Source organism: Apis dorsata, unplaced genomic scaffold (assembly GCF_000469605.1).
Source record: "Apis dorsata unplaced genomic scaffold, Apis dorsata 1.3 scaffold_465, whole genome shotgun sequence".
Classification (NCBI taxonomy): domain Eukaryota; kingdom Metazoa; phylum Arthropoda; class Insecta; order Hymenoptera; family Apidae; genus Apis; species Apis dorsata.
The window spans coordinates 52,389-62,394 of NW_006263705.1; the positions used below are offsets into that span (position 1 = coordinate 52,389).

General features: G+C 32.6%; 1 protein-coding gene across 8 annotated transcripts in view; it reads left to right on the forward strand.

The window, feature by feature from the left end:
* The window catches only part of LOC102675241 (protein NDRG3), a 31,108-nt gene that overhangs the window by 9,054 nt on the left and 12,048 nt on the right, over positions 1-10,006 (forward strand). For 6 of the 8 annotated variants that reach the window (XR_422385.2, XM_006619916.2, XM_006619920.2 and 3 more), the window contains one exon: positions 103-156. The exons of the other annotated variants lie outside the window; for them this stretch is intronic. Coding sequence is in view for 5 of the 6 variants with exons in the window: in XM_006619916.2 (XP_006619979.1) it covers positions 103-156 (54 nt within the window). In the remaining variant the exon portion in view is untranslated. The remainder of the gene's footprint in view (positions 1-102; positions 157-10,006) is intronic. 8 annotated transcript variants of the gene reach the window in all.

The following is a 10,006-nucleotide window of genomic DNA, read 5'->3' on the forward strand; positions in this document are numbered from 1 at the left end:
CTTGCTATATAATGTTTGTTTGTTTCTGACACCCGGGTAGAGGGCCGCGTTGTAAGCCGGTAGGGCCGGGCGTTGTTATTATTCCCCGCCATTTTGTTCTAGGGAAAGAAACAGGATGCCGACCGCCGCCACACCCGAGAAATCAGCTCTTTTGGGGTAAGTTTCGTCGAATAACAATACAAAGACAACACCTGTAGAAGCTATATACGCATTTTATTTATACATTTCGTGGTAGATGTACAATGGAAAAGAAAGTCGTAGGTAGATAATCGAACCAAGCTGTTGTATACGCCTTGTAATAATACATATCGACATCCGTTCCATAGGGATTTTTGTTGTTGAGAGTAGTTGTAAAGAGAGAATTGGCATTGACCCCGATATCAATAAAGCCGAATGATCGTCAAGATAATTGGCAGGTATATTATTAAGAGTGGCAACGTTATTATTTCTTTTCAAAAGTACAAAAGACAAGTCAAGGTTTGCTTCCGATAAACCGTTAATATCAAACGTGCACACATTTCTGATATAAAAATCTGGAACGAATCGTTTCGACGTGGTGTCATATTTTATACGTGTATTTTCTGTTTTCCTTTTTTTCCTTTTTTTTTTTTTTTTTTTTCCATTCGAAGTTATCGCAATTCCCAGAAGTTCTAACGCAAGAGCGAATCGATAGGATGCATTAACTCGGTGAAAATGAAATTGTAATGGCGAGGGTATTGCGTGCGACCTATTTCTCCCAACGGTTTATACGAATGATCGTTTCCGCCGTTCGCCGTGGAAAATATATTTTTCGATTACGCGAAAGGACGAAGTTTAAAAGTTTTATCTGGAAATTATCATCGTTCCCCGCGAAACGAGAGGTTATTCCCTCGATTTTCCGCAAGGGGAATGGGATTCTTGTAGTTCGATTATTTCGAACGAACTCGAACGAACCCTTCGCTCCATTCTTTGTCGGAACGAAAGTTCTTGGAAAGTTTCACGCTTGTCGCCATCGCGTCTCCATTTTAAATGTAAATTTCAAGCATAATTTGAATTCTCAAATGTTATTATCTCGACTTTCAAGGACTTCCTTTCTTCAGCGGGGAAGATCTTTTTTTAATTCGAGAAAACCTTCCTTCGGATCAACGATTAACATCTGCCTAGGAATTAACAATTACGCGCGAATTAAACTCTCGTTTATTCGTCCATTTCTTTTTCAACGAGATGAAAGGAATGGTTGGACACGGTAGGAGGAATGGATACGAGCCACGAAGTTGAACGCAGTTTCCAACAAGACGGGGGATTTTAATGAAATTTGCGTTATGTAACCGTCTCGAATACGTTTCACTCGCGTGTGCACGACGAGCCAATTCGAGCCGACCAACAAGCAAAGAGCGGCTTTGACGCGCGACATTAAATTTCTAATTTCGTGGACACGTCGTATTGTTCCCACGTAATTAAAACTCGAGAATTACACTTCTATCTGATTGCTCGGTTGATTCGAACGAGTCCACGTCGTAAATAACTCCTTCGTCAAACACGTCGCAATTGTAACACGTTTCGCAATTTACCGATCGACGTATTGTGTTGTATCGTAATTAACTTCATTTCCACACGAATTCTCTGTCTCCACTCTTATTTATATACGCGTGGCCAACTCGTTCGTTACCGTGACTAATTTCGAAACCTATCCATCTATCCGTTTAAATTCAACCATGCCAATTGTGAATGGTTTTCCCTTTCGAATGTAATAAATTCTCTATCTCGAGAAACATTATCGACGATTTTAAAACGTGTGAATCACCGTGTATTTTTGCTCTTGTACCGAAATTGGATAATCAGACAGACTGGCGCCCTACTTGCAATCGGAACCGCTTCTGTACTTCTTCCTAATCGATCTTCGTTGCAGAGCAATTAACGGTGAAATTAGGATTAATTACGGTCCATTAAAGCAGAAAACAACGAGTCAATTGTTCAACAACATTGATTTTCTCGGTTTAAAAATATTTACTCGAAATAGAATACGCGTTTCCGTGTTGCACGGAGAGAATAAAGAAGTTGAGGATTATCGATCTACGTGGTATTTGTGTCACAAGCTTGTGATAGTTGACAGTGCTACGTATAACTTAAAAAATAATGGATAGGTGAAGTTGAGTTTCACGTTTCATTTTTTCTTTTTTTATTTTTTAAATCTTTTTCTTACAATGAAGTTTACGCGTGGAAAATTCAAAATGGGCTCTCGAAATAAATATAGAAAATATATCGTATCAAGAATGTTTCTTTGGAGTCAAGACGTAGAAAATACTTTGAATCTTTCATGGCTGATAGATAATTGCATTACGTTTTAATTATTGATTATTAATCTTCAAAAAGTTTTGTTTTTAATTTAAAAGGAAAAGATTATTTTTCTTTTTTTCGTATATATCAACGAAATAATCTAATTACTTTTCATTGATTCCTATTCATTTTTTTTGTGTTACAGTTATATAAGTTGTACGTGATGATGAATGGTGTTAACGGGACATTAAAATGTAAGAAATTCCTTATGACGCCGGGAATTCATACGTCATTTTGCTCTACTTTCGCTGAAAAATTCGTTTTCGTGCCACTTGGCAACATGCCGGATTCACCTGAATTGCAGGATCCTCGGGATTTAGCTCAATTTCCAACTCGATAGAGACAATGGGCCAATTTCCCTCTCTCTTTTTCCAGTTTCAAACAGTTTAGGGGAGTATCGTGTCAGAAACGTTGATCGAAACATTGGAAAATCTGAAATTTTCAAGACAACGTTCTTACGTAATCTTTAATATCCATTCACGTTTTCTTCTTTCGTATATTAGGAATATCATGAAAGTCATTTTTATGTGCACGCACATATAATATGCTGAAAAATATAATTTATTCGAATATAAACTGACTTATTGCGATATTTATATATTAATTTCCGGTTCCATAAAAGTTTATATTTATATAAAAATTCTACTAATAACGTATAAAAAAAAAATCTTCATACGTCATTATCCATTTTTAGGAATAATATTTTAATAATGACGCAATGGAAGAGTGGACGTAAATTTAACTCTAATTAACAACTTCAACGAAATATTCTCATTATATAGAGACACCCACGCTCTACTATATCCCGATCATAATTATAACTAATTAACGAGAACAGAAGACAAAATTCGTGTCAACTGTCGTGCAACCCGGCGTCCTTTATAAACTGTCAAATTTCAATAGCAGATGTACTCATGTTTCATAATTGCTAGCAATGAGTGTAGACAAATGGCCACGAAATATACAAGGTAAATTAGAACAAAAACCCGACAACAACTCGTCCAGGATCAGAGGCGAACGAAAGGTAACGAATTGTTGTGCAATTGCAGTTAATGCATGGAATGAATAGAATATTTCGATTCTTTATACCTTCTATTATATTATATTACCTTTTTTAGGATGCATTTTTTCCTTGATATTGGGCATCGAGCTGTCTTTTTTTCCATCCTTAAAACACGATTTGAATTTATTTTTCGTTAGATAGAATCGCTTTGGCAAATGATCTGCATAGATCTCTTGGTCAGACTTGATTGTTTTTGTTAAAATGATATTATTAGAAATGTTGTCATGTTACTTCATGTCGTAAACATTTCCATATTTTATAATGTGATATACATACTACTTTATTTGAAATATTTCTAGATTCTAGATATTATACGAAAAATACGAATGCAATTAGAGAACGAACCTGCATATAAATTTGCTTCATAAAAATTATCAAAAACGACAAAATTATTTACTTGATATCGCTATTTAAAAATCCATATTTTCTATATTATTCGAAAATTGCTCTTTTCTTATCTCGATCTTGAATAAAATTCGGCCAGATCTAATTTCTGCGTCGCTAATAATCACTCGAGCTCGCTTTTGTTTTCAAAAAGGAAAGCCTGATTCCGTAAGCCGTAAGGGAAAGATGTAAATCGATCTAATCCCGACAGCCTCGTCTTACACGCATCTCTCTGCTCCAACGGTGAACAGGTTACTTGCTAATAAAAAAAAAAAAAAAAAATCTCGTGTGCAGCTCGGTTAATCGATCGGTAAAAAGGATATGAACGAGATATCGAATGACGTGGATATCGAATGTTCCTTCGACGGTGGTTAGCCTGGCTCCTAGCGACAATCGATCGAATGGGTTTCTTGGGAATCCAACATTTTCTTTTTCTTTGCCAAGTGTAATATGTACCACCTCGTCAGGTACCATATATATATATATATACCTGTTCCTACCCACAGCAATTTTATTTCGTATCTCGGCTTTTGCTTCTGTAAATTTATGTCGTATCAACTTTATCGTATCGCTTCAACGTTGAATTATTTATTGAACGTTTAATCTTCGTATCTATTTAGTATATTTCTTCGTATTATTATCTATATTCATAGGCGTGAAGGTTCATCATAGTTTAATAGAAGAGGAGAGAATGATCAATGTGATCGAATCACTTTGTGTTTACGTTGTAAAACGTGAGAAAAAAATTTAGAAGAACTTAATTTTTTTCTTTTGCGTGGTCGATCAAATATGATTTTGAATATGAATTGATTTATGCAAATTAATATCGTTACACGCAAAATATTATTTTGTAATATTATATTTTTATGTATATATATATATATATATATATATATATACACGAAGGTATAAATATTTGTTTACGATGTATTTTATTAAAATTGTAATATTTGTATAATATTTCAATCAACGACTTGTTAAATTCATCTCATTTTTCATAAATTTCCTGATAAATTTATAAAACGTGGGAGTGCAAGCATAATACTATAATACGTTAATATTATTTATATATACGGCAACTTTGTACACATTGTGGCAGATATTCAACCGTAATAAAGTACAATCATAATTACGCTCACGTTTTAACGAAATCTATAACGTTATCTAGATTTAAACACTTCAATTTCAAGCATTCGTTGCCTGTTTATCTTGCTCCATATTTAAATCTTCAGATTTTAAATTTCGAATTATCTTTGAAAAATCCAGTCTAGAATCCGCGATTAATTTGCAACAGTTTCAAACGGGGGTTTGCAGCCCGGCTTAAAACTCTCTGACTTCTCATGAATGCGAATATCTCGAAAATTGTGCCGTTTTTCTGCCCGTCGACTCGTTGAAACTGGTCACTGGTTAAATCCCCCTTTTCACAGATATTGTGTCTATTCAACAGCTTTTCACGCAATTTCTTTTTCCGCAATTTTCGCTAACACCTCTTACAAAGAATACTTTTTCTTTTCCTAGAAAGAGTTATACTAAGTAATTTCGAAAGGAAAAAGAAATAGCAGATCTTTCAGTTTTAAATGGAGTTTTTTTTATTCTCGGTCTATTGCTGCTCGATTGTCAAGCAAGTCTTTTGACTTCAAAATTCCATTTTCGTATTATTCGTTCAATCGATGAAGATTTTTTTTAAAGAAGATACTTTGAAAGGCAAACGGGGATTTGCATAACCGATATTCCTGCATCTTCGTCCCGTGAACCTTTGAATAATGAATTTTTAATGTTTCCTTGGACGTTGGAAGTTTTAAAACAATCGATTCGACGAGTTGGATAACTTGTAAAATGTATAGTTATCTTTATTTCAACTTGTTTTTGTAATCAGTGTAACTTATCGAGTATTTCGAAAGCCTTTATGTATAACCTTTTCGTGTCATGTCATAAATATTAATGCTGATTTTTAATGGCAACTAAAATGTTTATGATTGTAATATAATAAGAAATATTTCATAATTCTAAATATAATAAGAAAATTGGTTATTAATATTTATACATGATACTCGAAAAACTCAAAAACTTTAAAATTCTAATTCTACTCTTGATATTCGAGTTATCGAGATTTGACTATTGATTTGTAAAGACAAATTTTAGTTCATAGAGGTTAAGATATATTGAATTCAATTTCAAAGATAAAGCAATGAAAGCATATATCAAATAATTCGAATTAAATTAGTGCGTTTCATAGAAGAAATGAATGGAGAAAATTATAATTTTAAGATATTCGAATTACAGAAGATCGACTGTACTTATATCGATATTCATTATATCGATTTATGATGATAGGAATAACATTTGAGAATAAAACTTGGGATTTATCTTTCGTTTTTAAAGGAGATTGCGATAATAATTCTTCGAGATTCTTTACTTTCAAATTAATAATCGATAATCTGTCAAATAATCATTATAGCTGATAAATATTAGATTTAGTCGCAACGAAGAATATTTAAAATAAAATAAAAATGAATTACAAAAGGAAACAATTTGTACAAGAGGTTGGATTTATCGGTTGTTTGTCCCTCGTTTAATCTACGTCCCATTATATTTCTTTATTGCACTTCATTAATGCACTCGTCATTGAAGAAGAGATTCCATTTTATTAATACTTTAGCGAATTATTATTATTTTACAACATCGTTACTACAAATAAGGTTTGAACAACCTTCGGTATATAATTCATTAAATAAACGCAAGCGAAAGAGGCAAGGGCCTCTTCGAACATGTTAACAGCGTGCATTTATCGTTACTGCCTTCATCGACAACTTGAGACAGGAACACAACCGGATTTAACTTGAACCGGAAATGATAGTGCGACGTGCTAGAGATACGGAAAACCACACGCAGACAGATTTGCTGTGCTTGGAAATTCAATGAAGCGAATCTCATACCATATATTCGAACCACTACAAGTACCGTTTAATCTTTAGCTGGAAAATAGAACGGGCAGGGGATTAACGAGATTATTGTATTAACGTAATAAGTAATTGGAAACAATAATTTGAAGTATATAAGCAAAAGATCCAATTACATTTACGAATGGAAAAGTTTTGGCAAACGGTTATTATTTTAAAATTAAAGAATAAATAAATCAAACGGCAATTCGATTTCTTACAAGATGTTATATAATAAATTAAATTAAACAATAAGAGATGTCGTTAGTTGGTTATTTTTGAAAGAAAATTTTTAAAGGAAATAATAAAAGAAAATGAAAGAAGGATGGAGTTAAGACGTGGAATTTCAATTTTGTTCTTTATACGTGAAATTCTTCAAACACTGTGTTTCAAAGAAAATTTTAATGAAAACGGTATCAAAAAACAGAATGAAAACGTGAAATTTCATTTTATTCTTCGTATATCTTCGTAAAAGAGTTAATACATTAAAAATGTTTTGTTAAAAAAGAAGAATGTATTATAAAGACAAAATATTATTTAGACTCGTTTTTCATATTACACGTGTTAAAATAAACGTACATAAACGTAACGTATGTAAAAAAAAATGATACATACAAGAAGAAAGAATGTTACGTTATTCGTTCAAATTAATAATACTCAATAGAAATTAATAACTAATAACGAATATGACCTAATATTGTCTTTATGAGAGATAAAGTGAGTTATAAAATATTTATGGGAAATAAATTAAACTATAAAAAGAAGATAAACTTGTATGAAAAGTTTTCTTATCCATTTTGTATTTCGTCACGTTTTACTTCATCGTAAAAATAATAATAATTGTTAATGTATATTCCCATTATAGTACCATAATTAGAAACAATTAAGATAGGATGAAGCATCTCGATATCTTTAAAGTTTCATAATGATCGATAGTAATAAATGGCCAATTAATTTCCTCGGTGGTTCAATTTTTTTTTTTTCTTTTCTTCATTAGAATTTCCATATGCAATCATTTCGAATAACGATTATTATACTCTTTTTTAGATTTAAAATCTAAAAGAGTAAGATGAAAAAACTTTGATGAAATTTTATTGAAACATTTTACAAAATTATGGCAATTATTATTCCCATTCATATATCGGAAATATGTCGTGAATAAAATAAATAAATATTTGTAAAAAAGGAAATATTCCGACGAAATATTTTCTTTTCTTTTCTTTTTTTCCCAAATGAATTTAATCGCTTCTGTTTTAGGATTGGGAAAAAAATAAAACTTATAAAATAAAAATTCTCCCTCTTGGATTTATATTTTTTCTCTTCGCGTTAAATCTCGAAGTATGATATATATTATCAGTGAAATATAATTCAAAGTTCTATGGAATGCTACTGTATATCTAAATACGCGATTTTATCATCAGATTTCACAACGTGAGAAATCGTTTTCACTTTGAAGATGATTAAATCCATTAATGTCGTTCGACATTTAAGTGTTCGATTATGGCTTCTCGAGTAAAATACCTTGTCTTTAATGCTATTGATCGTATCCAAATAGGTCGAATTTCAAACGTACATTTATCTATCAATACTTGCAACTATTTTCTACGCTGTTTCAAATTTTTTTCAGAAACGTTTTGCGACGAACTTTTGGCGATGTTATTTTAATTGTAATACGGTGAAAGATAACTTATTGATTTGAACAAGTGAAGTTAATCCGGCGCCATACGACCGCGACCATAAATCTTGAGTAGAGATTTAATGAAATAGTTTCCAGAGAGATATTTCCTCCTGGCGAATGCCAAACGCTTTTAAAAGAGAGAATCCCCGTTTCATATCTTCTTTCACCGAGATCATTGTTCCATTCAAAAGTAAATGAGAGGGATGAAACAAAAACGAGCGATAAACTCACGGTTATGGAAATTAATTCGCTTAAGAATATCCTTTTATCTTATGAAATCTTATAATGAAACTTCCAACTTTAATTTTATCTCTTCATTGGAAACTTTTTCAAATCTAAAGATTAGATCGTTTTTAATTTACTGTATTCCCCATCTTGTTATTTTATTATTATAATTTACACATCTTGTTTAGAATTTTATTAATTCAACAAATTGTTGAAATACTTCGATGCTCGAAAACAAGAAGCAGTATTTTAAGAAGCAGTATATTAAATGTATAAAATTATATCTCATGGTAAATAATACGTGCAATAATGGCATTATTGGAAAATCAATTTGCGCAACAGCGCCTTTCTAGAATGATAAAGCGAAGAAAAGAAACGTTCAACAAAAGGACAGGATCACCTCCGGGGAAACTGACGAAGAAAGTAACTTCTCCACGAGGTGGATGAATGGTATTTTCACTGATATTTTTACAGAAGGGTAGCGTTCTCTTTATCTCGCTCCAACTTGCACAAGCTTGTAGGGAACAGGTCAACCAGAGTTTCTGACATTTTCCCGACAAATTGGGTCGCGTGGTAAATCCTGAGGAATACAGGTCAGAGCAAATTCTTCGAACATTAGACGAAGATGCTGGCGAAAATGCTGATGGAACGATTAACACGATCGAATTAATCAATCAAAAGCAATTGTATGCACGAATGATTTTAATTAGAAAATATTTCGCTAAACTCGATAATATTCGAAACAAACTCAATTATAAACTTGAAACGATCCGTTTATTATTAAAAGATTCGTGAATTTAAATCATGGATTGCCTAATGTAATGTTTTCAATGACTGCGTTCGAAACAAATAAAATCTATAAAATATGATAAAAAGAATTATAAAAGATGAACTATTCTTTTTTTTTTTTTATATATATATCTTCCAAGAAAAATAAAAACCGACAAGACATTGTCAGACAATTTTTCATCCGCCACAATTGATGTACCTATACATCAAAAAAAAAAAAAAAAAAAGAAGAAGAATAAAAAGGAAGAAGAAAAATAAGCAAGGCTGTGATTCATCGTTCGTTTCACATGACAAACGCGCACTTTAAACAAACGTTAAACGGCCATTTCGTCGGAGAGTGAAATGCACTTTTGAACGTTAAGGGAACGAAGAAGAAACGCGGTGCTACGTGTTTCCTCTTTATGTGTCTACAGCTGAATAGAATTGCAGGCGTCAAAGGGAAATTGCGCACACGAATTGCGAAGATTGCCGCATGAAAGAATGAAAGCACGTGGTGTGCAGGGGTGTGCGGGGATTCGGTGACACCTTAAGAGAAAACACGCGATCCCACGATAGCCACGCCACGTTCGATAGGGCGTGGCCCCTCGATGGGATCGATACCATAAAAAGCTC